General features: G+C 44.0%; 1 protein-coding gene and 1 non-coding gene across 2 annotated transcripts in view; both read left to right on the top strand.

Annotated features, from left to right (window-relative positions):
• Nucleotides 1-16,659, top strand: part of ATP6V0E1 (ATPase H+ transporting V0 subunit e1) — a 51,488-nt gene that overhangs the window by 31,193 nt on the left and 3,636 nt on the right. Inside the window, exon 3 of the mRNA XM_004043004.5 lies at nucleotides 5,700-5,829. Within this exon, the coding sequence (XP_004043052.1) occupies nucleotides 5,700-5,793 (94 nt within the window). The 3' untranslated portion in view covers nucleotides 5,794-5,829. The remainder of the gene's footprint in view (nucleotides 1-5,699; nucleotides 5,830-16,659) is intronic.
• LOC115934819 (small nucleolar RNA SNORA74) lies at nucleotides 6,190-6,390 on the top strand. The gene has a single exon (XR_004070562.1). It is a non-coding gene; the product is annotated as a small nucleolar RNA SNORA74 (small nucleolar RNA).

Raw genomic sequence — 16,659 nt, forward strand, 5'->3', positions numbered from 1 at the left:
TTCAGCCATAAAAAAAGAATGAAATCATGTCATTTGCAGCATCATGGGAGGAACTAGAAGCCATTATCTTAAGTGAAATAAGCCAAGTGCAGAAAGACAAATATCACATGTTCTCACTTATATGTGGGAGCTAAAAAATTTGATGTCAAAGACATGGAGAATAGAATGATAGATATGAGAGACTGGGAAGGAAGGAAAGTTGTGGGAATAAAGAGTAGCACAATGGGTACAAACATGTGGGGTACCCGTAAAATGGGCACAAACATTAAACAGAGGAAATAAGTTTCTTCTATGTTTGATTGCAAAATAGGGTGACTATACTCAGCAACAGTACTTTGTGTATTTCATACTAACTGGAAGCGAGGACTTGAAATGATACCAACACAGAGAAATGGTAAATACGAAGAAAAAACAGTTTCTAAATACTGACCTGACCAAGAAAGGGGTCTTCATTCTTTCTTCTGGATATTCTTTAGTGAAGGCACCAAAGGCTTGTGTTGAACTTAATCAGTGCTCAGTGGATGGATTCTCATTTTCTGAATTCTCAATTTAGATTTAGCTAAATTAATGCCTTCTGAAATGTTCTCAGTTAAAATATTCCAGAAGGTCATTCTTTGAAGTGGGAACAGTAATCTGATCTGATTCCTGGTCTAGGATCTACTACTACCTAATTAGCATTGTGATCATAGGCCGATCACTTAGACTCTCTCTGCCTCTTTCCTAGTACAAGAATTAAATGAAAGGTTATATGTGAAATTGTGATATTGTGAAATACAAATTTAGTCTTTGTTCCCATTTCCTGGTATACAACTCCTAAAATCCTTAGAATCTCCAAAGTGACATGTGTCTTTGTATGCTAATAAGTTGACTGATGATTGGCAGCCCCTTGGTAGCTCCAGGATGGGATCTAATCACGAACCAAGGAAGGATTAGAGGGTTGGGACTTTCAGCCCCACAGCCCAACCATAGGGGAAGGGGGAGGGGCTGAACCTTAAACTGATCACCAATGGCCCGTGATGTAATCAATCATGCCTACACAATGAAGCTTCCATAAAAACCCAAAAGGATTGGGTTCTGAGAGGTTCAGGAAAGCTGGAAGCTATTCCTGGAGGCTGGTGTTCCCAGGAAGAGCATGAGAACTTTGTGCCCCTTTCCATAGCTCACCCTGTCCATCCCTTCATCAGTATCTTGTGTAGTATCTTTTGTTAGTTTGTTTGAGACAGTCTCACTCTGTCATCCAGGCTAAAGTGCAGTGGTGCGACCTTGCTCACTGCAACCTCTGCCTCCCAGGTTCAAGTGATTCTCCTGCCTCAGCCTCCCAAGTAGCTGGGACTACAGATGTGTGCCACCATGCCCAGCTGATTTTTGTATTTTTAGTAGAGACGGGTTTCACCATGTTGGCCAGGCTGATCTCGAACTCCTGGGCTCAAGTGATCCACCCGCCTTGGCCTCCCAGTGTCGAGATTACAGGCGTGAGCCACCATGCCCAGATTGTAGTATCTTTCATAGTAAACCAGAAAACGTGTTTCCCTGAGCTCCGCGAGCTGCTCTAGTAGATTAATTGAACCTAAGAAAGGTTAGAGCCTCCCCGATTTATAGCCAGTTGGTCAGAAGCACAGGTAGAACAACCTGGGGCTTGCGATTGGCATCAGAAGTGAGGGGCGGTCTTGTGGAACCAAGCCCTCACCCTGTGAGATCTGATGCTGATGCTACCTCCAGGCAGGTAATGTCAGGATTGAATTGGAGGACACCCAGCTGGAGTCTGCTGCAGAATTGATTGTGTGCTTGTTGGTGGGGAGAAATCCCCACACATTTGGCTGTAGAAGTCTCTTCTGTGTTCATTATTGTGGTGTGAAAGCAGAGGAAAAGGAGTCAATGTTTTTTCCACTCTCAGAAATAGCATCAGTATATTTTAAAAGTTCCCTGAGTGATTATAATTTGCAGCTGGGGAGGAGAACCACTCCGCTACAACATCCTACAAAGTGCTGGGAAGTGATGTTTTCATTCTGTGCTATATTCTTGGTAACAAAAGGAGATAGGGGCTAGTTTAAATTCTAATGGATTTTTTTAGTATTTCTAGGCATTGGCCAGTTGTCTCAGTCTCTTACGAAAGTGTTTTTTCAGGCAGCTTGTATTGCCTGCCGGGATTGGGGAAGTCCTCGGTTAGTTTGGAATTTTCCATGACTCTTAGCTCTGCACCATTAGCGTCAACTGCAGTCACAGAGCTTTTCAGTGTGTCCGCCTGTGCTGTTCTCTTCCTTTTTTTTATAATGTCAGATGGATGATGTTGAACCTCAACTACAAGTCTTAGTATTGTGTTTGTGTTTAATACCCTACTTCTAAGGATGGATCAGAAAATCTCATCTGAATGAACTTTTTGTTTATTAAGTGAGTCAGCTTGAACTATCTGTTTTGGCCTGCTTTCCTCAGGTGTCATGTTTCCTGTCACAAAATCACCTTTTGTTTCTGTGGGCACAAGCTTCTGATGTGGTGCTGGCTAATTCTCCAGCAATCTCTCCATTGGTGATCAGAATCAGCCTTTTGATCCTCTGATTGGAAAAGCTCTAAAAATGACAGTAAATGAAAGAAAAAAGATCCACCCAGATAATGGCCTAGTTGGGGCTTGGCTAGTTCCCCGCTTATAGGGAAATTTAAAGTCCTGAAAGTGTAAAAGGAGACTGCTGTAGTGATATATCCACTTACCCTTAGAAAGTGATTCCCTGCTGGGCGTGGTGGCTCATGCCTGTAATCCCAGCACTTTGGGAGGCCGAGGTGGGCGGATCATGTGAGATCAGGAGTGCGAGACCAGCCTTGCCAACATGCTGAAACCCCATCTCTACTAAAAATACAAAAATTAGCCGAATGTGGTGGCAGGCGCCTGTAATCCCAACTACTCGGGAGGCTGAGGCAGGAGAATCGCTTGAACCCGGGAGGCAGAGGTTGCAGTGAGCCGAGATCGTGCCATCGCACTCCAGCCTGGGTGACGAGAGTGAGACTTCGTCTAAAAAAAAAAAAAAAAGCGATTACCGGCCGGGTGCAGTGGCTCACGCCTGTAATCCCAGCACTTTGGGAGGCCAAGGTGGGCGGATCACAAGGTCAGGAGTTCGACACCAGCCTGGCCAACATAGTGAAACCTCTTCTCTACTAAAAATACAAAAATTAGCTGGGGATGGTGGCGCGTGCCTGTAATTCCAGCTACTCGGGAGGCTGAAGCAGGAGAATTGCTTGAACCCAGGAAGCAGAGGTTGTGATGAGCTGAGATCGTGCCACTGCGCTCCAGCCTGGACAACAGAACGAGACTCCTTCTCAAAAAAAAAAAAAGAAAAGAAAAGAAAGTGATTCCCTAGATCCCAATGTACCATGCAGAAAGGATAGCAGTATGTTACCAAATTTCACTCTCCCAGATTGGTAGTTGGAGGTTGGTTGGGCTTGTTTACCTTAACCCTGCCCTCCTCTCCACACCACTGCCCACCAATGAAAGAAATTCAAATTCATACACAGTTGACCTTTGAATAACGTGGAAGTTAGAGGTTCCGATCCCCTGCACAGTTGAAAATCCATTTATAACTTTTGAATCCCCCCAGATTTAACTACTAATAGCCTACTGTTGATCAGGAGCTTTACCAATAACATAAACAATTAACACATAATTTGTATACGTATTATATTCTGTGTTCCTATAATAAAGGAAGGTAGAGAAAAGAAAATGTTAAGAAAATCATAAGGAAGAGAAAATATGTTTACCATTTTATTAAGTGGAAGTGGATGAGCATAAAGGTCTTCATCCTTGTTGTCTTCACACTGAGTAGGCTGAGGAGGAGGAAGAAGAGGGCTTGGTCCTGCTGTCTCAGGTGTGGTAGAGGCAGAAGAGGTGGAGGAGGTGGAAAGGGAGGTGGAGGCAGGACAGGCAGGCATATGAGCAGACCCAGGCATCCAAGTCGACCTGCATGGTTCAAACCCATGTTCAATGGTCAGCTGGATTTTGAGTAGGAACTAAAGGCAGTGTGTATTCTGCTTCATTCCCCTGTCTGTCTTCCTCCTTCCCTGACCACCCTGTCGAAATAATGCCCCGCCAAGCCATTCTCTATTCCTTCTCCCTGCTTGACTTCCTTCATAACAGTTATCACCTGACATTCTATTATGTAAGCTCTGTGAGGATAGTGACATTTCATTTTTCGCCATTGTATTTCTGAGGCCTAGAACCTAGTAGGTGCTCATTAAATATTTCTTTAGTAAGTGAAGAATGGTTTGAATACTCAGACATTTGCATATTTTTTGTTGTTTGCTTTTGTCTGAGCTAAGTGATTCTCAAACTTTATTTGGCATATGAATTACCGTATCATATGTAAGACCCTTTAAACAGAACTTTGTGAGCTATATAAGAAAATTTTAAAGATAAATCTATGCTATTTTTCTTTTCTTTTTTTAGAGACAGGGTCTCGCTCTGTTGCCCAGGCTGGAGTGCAGTGATGTAACTATAGCACTGCAGCCTTGAACTCCCAGGCTCAAGGGATGCTCCCACCTCAGCCTCCTGGGTAGCTGTGGCTACAAGTGCAAGTCAGCAAACACAGTGAATTTTTAAAATTTTTTTATAGAGACGGGTTCTCACTGTGTTGCCCAGACTGGTCATCAACTCCTGGCTTCGAGTGATCCTTATCCTCCCAAAGTGCGGGGATTATAGGCATGAGCCATCGCACCCAACCTGTTTTTCACTTTTAACCCTGAAGTCGGCTGGGCGCGGTGGCTCACGTCTGTAATCCCAGCACTTTGGGAGGCCGAGGCGGGCGGATCACGAGGTCAGGAGATCGAGACCATCCTGGCTAACACGGTGAAACCCCGTCTCTACTAAAAATACAAAAAATGAGCTGGGCGTGGTGGTGGGCGCCTGTAGTCCCAGCTACTCGGGAGGCTGAGGCAGGAGAATGGGTGAACCCGGGAGGCAGAGCTTGCAGTGAGCCGAGATTGCACCACTGCAGTCTGGACTGGGCGAAAGAGCGAGACTCCATCTCAAAAAAAAAAAAAAAAACCCTGAAGTAAGATGTGACACCATTTTACTTCCTTTATAGTTAGTCTGTAATACAGAGGAATACCTCCTTATTTCGTTTCTGAAGTAAGCTGGGGAGAAGGTAAATGCCCATTCTGTTAAGTTCCACAGTAGGATGTGTTACATATTTTGGTGGTGATGGGGATTAGAAAAGGGGACCTTACATGTTATACTGTAATAGGAAGATGATAAGCTGCAATCAAACCTTGCCTGTAGCAGTAAAAATGGGTGTGTCATGTAGGTTGTGGGTCTTAACATTTGGAGAATGGATAAAATAAGACACATTTTCCCTGAGGTTGGAAGTTGTGATGATGATAAATTGAGATTAGGTGAAAACCCTTTGAAGCGAAGATATCATGAATCCAGGAAATCTTGGATACTTGGAAAGATAATCAGGTAATGAGAGAAAAGTCAGAGACTTACTGTGACAAAGCCTCACTGCTTTGTGATATGTCTCAAGATGAAGGCAGGCTACGTCCTGGGAAACATTTTGTTATCAGACATGCTGCTGTTAACACAATGTATATGGAAAGTTTGGTGTGAATGCAGTAGATTTAAGTTTTGCTAGTGTACTTTTTCCATGCTAATTGAAAATGGTCATGTTCCAACATGATTTCACCACTTCGTTGTTGTTTCTCTCCCATCCTTCTTTTAGTTGGCTGATTGCAATTCTGGCCCAACTCAACCCTCTCTTTGGACCGCAATTGAAAAATGAAACCATCTGGTATCTGAAGTATCATTGGCCTTGAGGAAGAAGGCATGCTCTACAGTGCTCAGTCTTTGAGGTGACTATGCTTGTGACCTTTCTTATCAGTATGGTCAAGCAGTCAGAGTTTGCCTTGACTTTTTCTCACTTTTTATGGCCATTTTAACACATGGCAAGGGCAAGCTGCTGAATGCAAACACGATCTGAAGAGCAGAAATAAAATTGGAACTTAAGCCTTAGCTTACCTAAATCTCAATAAGATTCTTTTTAGATTCTACTGTCACCCTGCCTTTTTAAATAAATACAGTTTAATTTACAAAATTAAGCTTGCATGCACTCTTTCAGACGCAGATCAAAAAAGTAACTGTTTATACTTGGCATTGTGAGATCCAGCAACTTTAAAAAGTGGCTGGCAGATTTAAAATTGAGCAGGTTTCTTTCCAGCAGTAGTCAGCCATCCGGACAGAACCGTTCCTGTGATGGTGTTACACTGCTGGGAGAGGAATGTCTTGTCTTCATCCGGTTGCCTGCGCCACTGTTCTGGTGGCGTCTGGCACTGGTGCAAGACAGAGCTGTGCTTCCCCGAGAGTGTGCTAAGCATTCACTTTGGCTGCTTAGTTCTAGTCTGGGAGCAGACAGAGAAAACAAAATTAAGGTTGTTGAATGCTTTGGATGGAGAAAGGTGCCTGTGTTCGTTTGTTTTGTGTTGCTATAAAGGAATACATGAGACTGGGTAATTTATATTTGGCTCGCAGTTCTGCAGGCTGTATAAACATGACACCCGCATCTGTTTGGCTTCTGGTGAGGCCTCAGGAGGTTTTTACTCATGGCAGAAAGCAAAAGGGGGGCAGCCGTGTCATATGGCCAGAGAGGGAGCAAGAGAGAGAGAAGGAGGTGCCAGGCTCCTTTAAACAAGCAGCTCTTGTGTGCACTAACAACTACTTCACTCATTACTATGGGGAGGTGTATTAGTCCATTTTCACGCTGCTGATAAAGACATACCCAAGACTGGGTAATTTATAAAGAAAGAGGTTTAATGGACTCACAGTTCCTCGTGGCTGGGGAGGCCTCACAATAATGGCGGAGGATGAAAGGTAGTTCTTACATGGTAGCAGCAAGAGAGAATCAGAACCAAGCAAAAGGGGTCTCCCCTTATAAAACCATCAGATCTCATGAGACTTATTCATTACCATGAGAACAGTGTGGGGGAGCTGCCCCCATGATTCAGTTATCTCCCACCAGGTCGCTCCCACAACACGTGGAAATTATGGAAGCTACAATTCAAGATGAGATTTGGGTGGGGACACAGCCAAACCATATCAGGAGGGTACTAAGCCATTCATGAGGAATCCACCCCTATGACCCAAACACCTCCCACCAGGCCCCACCTCCATCATTGGGGATCACATTTCAACATGAGATTTGGAGGGGACATATAATTCAAGCCATATCAGTGCCTTTTGAAAATCAGTCTTTGGTCAGGCGCGGTGGCTCACGCCTGTAATCCCAGCACTTTGGGAGGCTGAGGCGGGTGGATCACGAGGTCACGAGATCGAGACCACGGTGAAACCCATCTCTACTAAAAATACAAAAAACTAGCTGGGCACAGTGGTGGGCGCATGTAGTCCCAGCTACTCGGGAGGCTGAGGCAGGAGAATGGCTTGAACCTGGGAGGCGGAGCTTGCAGTGAGCCGAGATCGCGCCACTGCACTCCAGCCTGGGCGACAGAGCAAGACTCCGTCTCAAAAAAAGGAAAATCAGTCTTAAGGTTGCAGCTTCTATTTGTCCTGAGGGTCAGAGAGGTTAGTAGTGGTATAGTGGAAAGATTTATTCACTGGCCGAGAGTCAGGAAACCTCTTATTTAATCTGTTCATTGTTTTCATTATTTTGTTAAATGGAAGTTAGCTTTAAATGCCTTGACTAGATTTAGGTTCAAGTTTTTTGGCTCTTTAGGTGTTACTGTAAACTGTGTATTGCCTCCCATCTGGAGAAACAGGATGTCTGGCTCTGGCTCTCCTATGTTTAGTAAGGCTGATGTGATCACTGGGTTCAGGTAATGACAGCCTGGTTCCTTCATTTGTAAAGTTCTTTTTATCAAGTGATTTTATCCATTGATGATCATAGCCTGAATTAATCATTTTAGTTGAAATGGCAAATGGTGATTTGCTGCTGCTGCTGTTTTTTGTTTTTGTTTTTGTTTTTAATTGAGACAGAATCTCATTCTTGTCACCTAGGCTGGAGTACAGTTGCACAATCACGGCTAACTGCAGTCTTGACCTCCTGGGATTAAGCAATCCTCCTGCCCCAGCCTCCCGAGTAGCTAGAATTACAGTCATGAGCCACCATACCCTAACTTTTTTGTTTTTGAAACAGAGTCTCTGTCACCCAGCTGGAATGCAGTGGCACCATCATGGCTTACTGCAGCCTCACACTCCTGGCTCAAGTGATCCTCCTGCCTCAGCCTCCTGAGTAGCTGGGACTACAGGCACACACCACCGTGCCTGGCTAATTTTTAAATTTTGAATAGAGACAAGGTCTTCCTATGTGGTCCATGTTTTGGCTAATTTTTAAAATTTTATTTATTTTTTATAGAGAGAGAGGGTCTCTTTCTATGGCCCAGGCTGGAGTGCAGTGGTGTGATCATAGCTCACTGCTGCCTTGAATTCCTGGGCTCCAGAGATTGACCTGTCTTAGCCTCCCTAACAGCTGCAGGCACGCAGCACCACATGTGACTTTTGTTTTGTTTTGTGGAAATGAGGTCTCACCATCTTGCCTAAGTTGGTCTCAAACTCCTGGGCTCAAGTGATCCTCCCACTTTGGCCTTCCAGAGTGTTGTGATTATGGCCATCAGCCACCGTGCCTGGCCGCAAATGATGATTTTTCCAGTTCTATTTTTATTTATTTATTTATTTATTTATTTTGAGACAGAGTCTTGCTCTATCACCCAGTCTAGAGTGCAGTGGCACGATCTCAACTCACTGCAACCTCTGCCTCCTGAATTCAAGTGATTCTCCTGCCTCAGCCTCCCAAGTAGCTGGGACTACAGGTGTGTGCTACCACACCCAGCCAATTTTTGGTTACTTTTAGTAGAGATGGGTTTTCACCATGTTGGCCAGGCTGGTCTCAAACTCCTGACCTCAGGTGAACCACCCGCCTAGGCCTCCCAAAATGCTGGGATTATAGGCGTAAGCCACCATTCCCGTCGGATTTTTCAATTGTATTATTACCTCTGCATTTGATGAGCTGAAATGCTTCTATAAAGATAACTTTCCTGCCAGGCACAGTGGCTCATGCCTGTAATCCCACTACTTTGGGATGCTGAGGCAGGCAGATCACTTGAGCCCAGGAGTTCGAGACCAGCTTGGGCAATATTGTGAAACCTTGTCTCTACAAAAAATACAAAAATTAGCCAGGCAAGGTGGTGCACACCTGTAGTTCCAGCTATTCAGGAGGTTGAGGTGGGAGGAGAACTTGAGCCTGGGAGGTGGAGGTTGTAGTGAGCCAAGATCGCACCACTGCACTCCAGCCTGGGTGACAAAGCAAGACTCTGTCTCAAAAAACAAACAAACAAAAAACTTTTCCTCATCAACAGGATGATCTAATAGACTTGAAATACAGATCATGGGGCCGGGCACGGTGGCTCACGCCTCTAATCCCAGCACTTTGGGAGGCAAGGCGGGCGGGTCATGAGGTCAGGAGATCGAGACCATCATGGCTAACACGGTGAAACCCCTTCTCTGCTAACAATACAAAAAAAATTAGCCAGGCATGGTGGCAGGCGCCTGTAGTCCCAGCGACTTGGGAAGCTGAGGTAGGAGAATGGCATGAACCCAGGAGGTGGAGCTTGCAGTGAGTGGAGATTGCGCCACTGCATTCCAGCCTGGGCGACAGAGCAAGACTCCGTCTCAAAAAAAAAAAAAGAAAGAAATACAGATCATACAAAAATACAGGAAAAGCAGAATACAGGTTTAATTCTTTTAATTTTCATAGTAAGATGTTGGTGGCCAAGTTCCAGGGTATTCAATGAGATTTTTTTTTAAATTTTAAATAATTACATTTTTTACCCTTTATATGGTTGTGTTTTTTTGTTTTTGTTTTTTGTGTTTTGTTGTTGGTGGTGTTGTTTTTTGTCTATGAGAACCTGTTTAGGATGGCTTCTATGTACTTTTGGTGTTAGTTTTTGGTAGTTTCCTTACTTTCTGGCAACATCAAAATGTCCAGGCCCCTCTTGTATATTTTCTGTCCGAGACTTAGATTTAGCTGTTCTTTGAATTGGTTTCTGAATTCCCCACTAAAAGGATGTCTGGTTTACCAATCAGTTCTCAGGCCCATTTGACTCTGGTTCTGTTCAGTGGAAATGGCATTTAAGAATCACGATCGGAGTGCTAGGTGCGTTTGTTGCTGCCTGGGGTAATTAAGCATAATTGCTTCTAAGCCTTTTCAGTGGAAAGAACCAGGAAGTAATGTATTTTTCAGATGAAAAATAATCTTAAGTTTACATTAGTATTTTCTCTTCAAATATAACATTACAGAGTTTTTATTTCTTTTTTTTTTTTCTTTTTTCTTTTTTTTTTTTGAGACGGAGTCTCGCTCTGACACCAGGCTGGAGTGTGGTGGCGTGATCTTGGCTCACTGCAACCTCCGCCTCCTGGGTTCAAGCGATTCTCCTGCCTCAGCCTCCCAAGTAACTGGGATTACAGGTGTGCGCCACCACGCCTGGCTAATTTTTGTGTTTTTAGTAGAGACGGGGTTTCGCCGTGTTGGTCAGGCTGGTCTCGAACTCTTGACCTTGTGATCCACCCACCTCGGCCTCCCAAAGTGCTAGGATTACAGATGTGAGCCCTGTGCCTGGCATTCTTTTTTTTTTTTTTTTTTTTTTTAAAGACAGAGTCCTGCTCTGTTGCCAAGGCTGGAGTGCAGTGGCAGTATCTTGGCTCACTGAAACCTCCACCTCCCAGGTTCAGGTAATTCTGCCTAAACCTCCTGAGTAGCTGGGACTATAGGCACACACCACCACACCCAGCTAATTTTTGTGTTTTTAGTAGAGATAGGGTTTTGCCATGTTGGCCAGGCTGGTCTCAAACTCCTGACCTCAAGTGATCTGCCTGTCTCGGCCTACCAAAGTGCTTGGATTACAGGTATGAGCCACCATGCCTGGCCTGAAAATTACTGTTCCTTAATAACAGTAACTTTTATTGTTCTACAATGTATATAAAATACTTTTTTTTTTTTTGGAGACATGGTCTCTGTCACCCAGGCTGGAGTGCATCACCACAGCCTCTGCCTCCTGGGCTCAAGTGATCCTCCTACCTCAGCCTTCTGAGTATCTGGGACTGTAGACACGTGACACCACGCCTGGCTAATTTTTTGTATTTTTGGTAGAGACTCAGGGTTTCACCATGTTGCCCAGGCTGGTCTCAAACTCCTGAGCTCAAGCGATCCAACTGCCTTGGCCTCCTAAAGTGCTGGGATTACAGGTGTGGGCCTCCATGCCCAGCAAAATACTTTCAAGATAACACCAGTATAACTAATAGATATGAGTTCATCAAGTGCTGTTTTCTGAGGTCACTTAAAATAACAGCTGGTACAGTGGTATGTGCCTATAATCCCAGCTGCTTAGTGCGGTGAGGCAGAAGGATCTCTTGAGCCCAGAGTTTGAGACATGCCTCGGCAATATATCAAGACCTCATCTCAAATAATAATAATTTTTTTTTTTTTTTCAAGACAGGGTCTCGCTGTTGGTCAGGCTAGAGTGCAGTGGTGTGATGTTAGCTCACTGCAACCTCCACTTCCTGGCTCAAGCAATCCTCCCACCTCAGCATCCTGAGTAGCTAGGACTGCAGGCATGTGCCACCATGCCTTGCAAATTTTTAAATTTTGTATGGAGACAGTGTTTTGCTGTGTTGCCCAGGATGGTCTCAAACTCCTGGGCTTAAGTGATCCACCCACTTTAGCCTCCCAAAGTGATGGGATTACAGGTGTGAGCCACTATGTCCGGCCTGTAATTATTGTTATTATTTCCCCTGGCAGTTTCGTCACCAGTCTGATACACAATTAGACTAAGTTGTTTGTGTTCAATTTATTGTATTTTTTTCTGTTTTATTTGCTGCTGTTTTTTGAATATATAAAACATCTCCAAAGTCAAATTATGAACAAGATATATTCAGAGAAATCTATCCTTTCACTGTTTCATATTTTGTAAAGATTAAGCAAATACATATATTCATTCATATGTATATACACACATACACACTGCTGTTACATAACAGATATCAGCTACATATACTATTCTGTACCTTGTTTTATTCACTGAACAATATATGCTAGAGATTGCTGCATACTGGTGTATAGAGATGTTTCTCATCTCTTTACAGCCACTGATAATCCTTTTGGGTTATTTCTAGTCTTTTGCTATTACTGATAAAGCCACAGTGCCATCCTATGCATATGCCATTTTCTGTTTTTGCTGATGATCTTTAATGTAGCCTCCTTGAAAATGCAATCTCTGGTTTAAAGATATATATGATTTTTCTAGATACTGTTGCATTGTCTTCCATAGAGATTATACTGTTTTGCATTCCCATCAACAGTATATGAGTGGCCGAGCGCGGTGGCTCATGCCTGTAATCCCAGCACTTTGGGAGGCTGAGGCGGGCGGATCACGAGGTCAGGAGATCGAGACCATCCTGGCTAACGCAGTGAAACCCCATCTCTACTAAAAAAATACAAAAAAATCAGCTGGGCGTGGTGGCAGACGCCTGTAGTCCCAGCTACTCGGGAGGCTGAGGCAGGAGAATGGCATGAACCTGGGAGGCGGAGCTTGCAGTGAGCCGAGATTGCGCCACTGCGCTCCAGCCTGGGTGACGCAGGGAGACTCCGTCTCAAAAAAAAAAAAAAGAAAAAAAATAGCCGGGCACGGTGGCTCACTCCTGTAATCCCAGCACTTTGGGAGGCCGAGGCGGGTGGATCACGAGATCAGGAGATCGAGACCATCCTGGCTAACACGGTGAAACCCTGTCTCTGCTAAAAAAAAAAAAAAAAAAATACAAAAAATGAGCCTGACATGGTGGCGGGTGCCTGTAGTCCCAGTTACTCCGGAGGCTGAGGCAGGAGAATGGCGTGAACCCGGGAGGGCAGAGCTTGCAGTGAGCCGAGATCGTGCCACTGCACTCCAGCCTGGGTGACAGAAAGAGACTCCGTCTCAAAAAAAAAAAAAATAGTATATGAGTTTCTGTTTTGCCACAACCTGAATTTTGCCAATTTAATTTCCCCTTAAATATATATATTTTATATATATGTTTATACATACGTGTGGGTTTTTGTTTTTGTTTGAATAGATGGGGGGGGGTCTCACTCTGTTACCCAAGCTGGTCTCGAACTCCTGGCCTCAAGCAATCCTCCCACCTTGGCTTCTCAAAGTGCTGGGATTACAGGCATGAGCCAATGTGCCTGGCAATAATACCAATTTTTTTTAACCTGCCTTTTTCATCAAGTTCTGTTTTCTACTCTTTATTTCAACTGTAGTGAGTGTTAGGTAAGGCTGTTGATTGGGGTTTAAAGCTGAGAACTTCAGGCCTCAGTTGGTTCTAGTTCCAGCATTGCTTTTCACTTAACTTCTCTGAGTTTCATTTCCTTCCATGATAATGAGAGAATTGGGCCCTTTGACACTAAATAACACTGGGTGGGTGGATCTGAAGACATTTTATCTGCTTGTTCTTTTCACTCTTATGTCTCCGTCAACCGGATTGACAGATTCCTCATGTTTTCACTCTGGTCCACAGCACACACTCGGGCTCCTTGAAACCCTTATACTAAAGTTGGTTCTTTTAAAAGCAAAATGCCAGGAAGTAGGAGGGCAAGCCAGGCGATCCCTAATTATGAACATCGTGTCATGCCTATTCTGCATTTAACAGAATTATAGCGGTATCGTAACCTAAGACTTTGGAGTTAACACATCAAGAGATCTAATCTCTGCCTAGCATTAGAACAGACAGACTTAAGACAGGCTGACTTCACTTTTTGGATGGTAAAGTCAAAGGATTGAGCTTGGTTTAACCTTTTGAATTTTGAACTTTTACCTAATGATGAGATGATAAAGGAGTTTAGAAGGTAGATTTGGGTCTGACCTCACCTGATAAGGAAAAATGTTTGGTTTAGTATATGATTCCTTTTAAGAGGCCAGATTTGGAAAGTAGGTGTAAGCCAGACATGGTATTCAACAGAGAAAAATGAAGACCAGTTATGAAAGCTTTAGAATAATTTTATATAGATGAAATGGAATCAATCCAAAGAACACACCGTTAAATACATAGCCGATCTTTTGCTGCTTTAATCAATGTAACTGTCATGATTTTCTTTCCTGAATTGAAGAACCGAACCACAGCCTGATGAGAGGCTGAGTTACAGCACGTTATGTTTATTGGCTGCAAATAAACGTGTCCAGTACTCCTAAGAGCAGTGCTCACTCCATCCTTGGCTTTGCCAGCCTCGTCTGCTTCCCTTAGATTCCTGAGTGTGACTTCCTAAGATGTATGTGGGACTCTAATGTCAAGGTTGCTGTTTTTGTTGATGTTCACTTTCCTACAGCCTTGTGGGGTGTGCTGCTACCATGGAATCTCCTTGGAGGGGTGGCTTCGGCTTCAGACCCAGTGTCCTGGAAGTTACTTGGTTTAGCAAGGCATTGTTGCCTGGTAGATGATCTGATATGGTTGACCACAGTCTGAAGGCATAGAAATGCTATCTGTTTTATTATAAAGTCCGGGCCAGGAAAGAAATAGAGGATATTGATAATTAGGCCTCTGCCCTGTGGGAGCTGTTTTTCTATGCATTCCTAAAATACTTGAGTGCTTGTGAGGTGTATAGTACTGAAGTAGGGGAAGACTGGGCTCCAAAGGGGTTTGTGATCTGTTGGGGTGTTGAATTAAGCCATACTTGGGAGGAGTTCAATAGTGCAAGGTGTCGTGTGGTTAAAAAGTAAATATTTTACTCTGAGTACTCTGGCTGGGTATTCTGCTGCCATTTCAGATTCAGCCATGTCTCCATTTCAGTTCCCAATATCATAGTTTTCCTTGTCAGGGTCAGAACCTGTCGCGTAACTTTTTTCTCCTCTTCCTCAAATCCATTTGCTCTCATTATGTCTCTTGTGTCCGCCCTTCCTTTCCATTCCTCCTTCAGGCACCCTGATTTCTGCCCCAACTTACTACAGCTCTGAATTATGGCAGGTGCTCCTCATCTGGTCTCCCTGGCTCTACCGTCATCTATCTACAGAATACCACCCTGTTTATCTTCCTGGTGTAGCACTTCCTGAAGTAGATCAGCTTGCCTCAGAAACTGTCAGTAGTTCTCTGGGGCCTGCAGCAGGATTTTTTGTTTTGTTTTGTTTTGCTTTTCTGTTTTGTTTTGTTTAACCTAAGGTCTCTGATTGTAGAGAGTACATGCCCCTTGAAATGCGATATAAAATGTTGTAAGCACACAACTTTTGCCGGGTCACCAGCGGTCCCATGAGCCACAACAGATAAGAACGGCTAACCTGCAGGTCATGTCCAGCTCTGACTTGACTGTCGAGGCCTTCCCTCCCCAGTCTGCCTTCCTTCTCACTACTTTCCCCTCCAGGCCCTAGTGGTGTGGGCCCTTGTTCTTGACCTCATTAGCTTTACTTGGTTTTTCCTGACTCTCACTACCCTACTACATTCATTAATTTAGAAAACAACTTAGTAAATACACTCTCCCGTGAAAATTCCTTCTGCTTTCTTGCCTCAGTTCACCCATTCTCTCTTAATTCTTTCTGATGCTTTCTCTTTCAGTGCCCAGCTGGCAAATCGTAGCACTTCCTTCCTTGGCTACTTTGTTTCAAAGTGATTTCTTTTCTTTCTAAACATATTTAGCTCTCCAGTTTTTGCCATTCATTTGGTACATTGCCTTGAATTGTTAAATACATGCTTAACTCCTTGTATTTAATCTCCTACAATATATAGCCTTACATATCATAGTAAAGAAGGAATTACTTTGCAAATTTATCTAAAATTTTTAAACAGATAAAAATTAAGCCTAATATATCGTTTAAGAAGAATATTCACTTACTTTTCCCCGAACAGATTTCTTGGTTCTAGACTTAATATTTTTATGTTATCTTCATTGTCAGTTTTTTGTGTTTTTTTTTGAGACAGAGTCTCACTCTGTTGCCCAGGCTGGAGTACAGTGGCATGATCTTGGCTTACTGCACACTCCGCCTCCTGGGTTCAAGTGATTATCGTGCCTCAGCCTCCCGAGTAGCTGGGATTACAGGAATGTGCCACCATACCCGGCTAATTTTTGTATTTTTAGTAGAGACGGGGTTTCACCATGTTTGCCAGGATGGTCTTGAACTCCTGATCTCAGGTGATCCTCCCCGCCTCCCAGAGTGCTGAGATTACAGGTGTGAGCCACTGCACCTGGCCCATTGGCAGGTTTTTGTTTGTTTGTTTGTTTGAGATGGAATCTCGCTCTGTCACCCAGACTGGAGTGCAGTGGTGCAATCTTGGCTCATTGCAACATTGACCTCCCAGGTTCAAGTGATTCTCCTGCCTCAGCCTCCCGTATAGCTGGGACTACAGGCATGCACCACCATGCCTGGCTAATTTTTGTATTTATTTATTTATTTATTTATTTGAGACGGAGTCTTGCTCTATCGCCCAGACTGGAGTGCAGTGGTGCGATCTCCGCTCACCGCAATCTCTGCCTCCCAGGTTCACGCCATTCTCCTGCCTCAGGCTCCCAAGTAGCTGGGACTACAGGTGCCCGCCACCACACCTGGCTAATTTTTTGTATTTTTAGTAGAGACGGGGTTTCACTGTGTTAGCCAGGATGGTCTCGATCTCCTGACCTCATGATCTGCCCGCCTCGGCTTCCCAAAGTGCTGGGATTACAGGCG

This window comes from Gorilla gorilla, chromosome 4 (genome assembly GCF_029281585.2).
Source record: "Gorilla gorilla gorilla isolate KB3781 chromosome 4, NHGRI_mGorGor1-v2.1_pri, whole genome shotgun sequence".
In the NCBI taxonomy this organism is placed as follows: domain Eukaryota; kingdom Metazoa; phylum Chordata; class Mammalia; order Primates; family Hominidae; genus Gorilla; species Gorilla gorilla.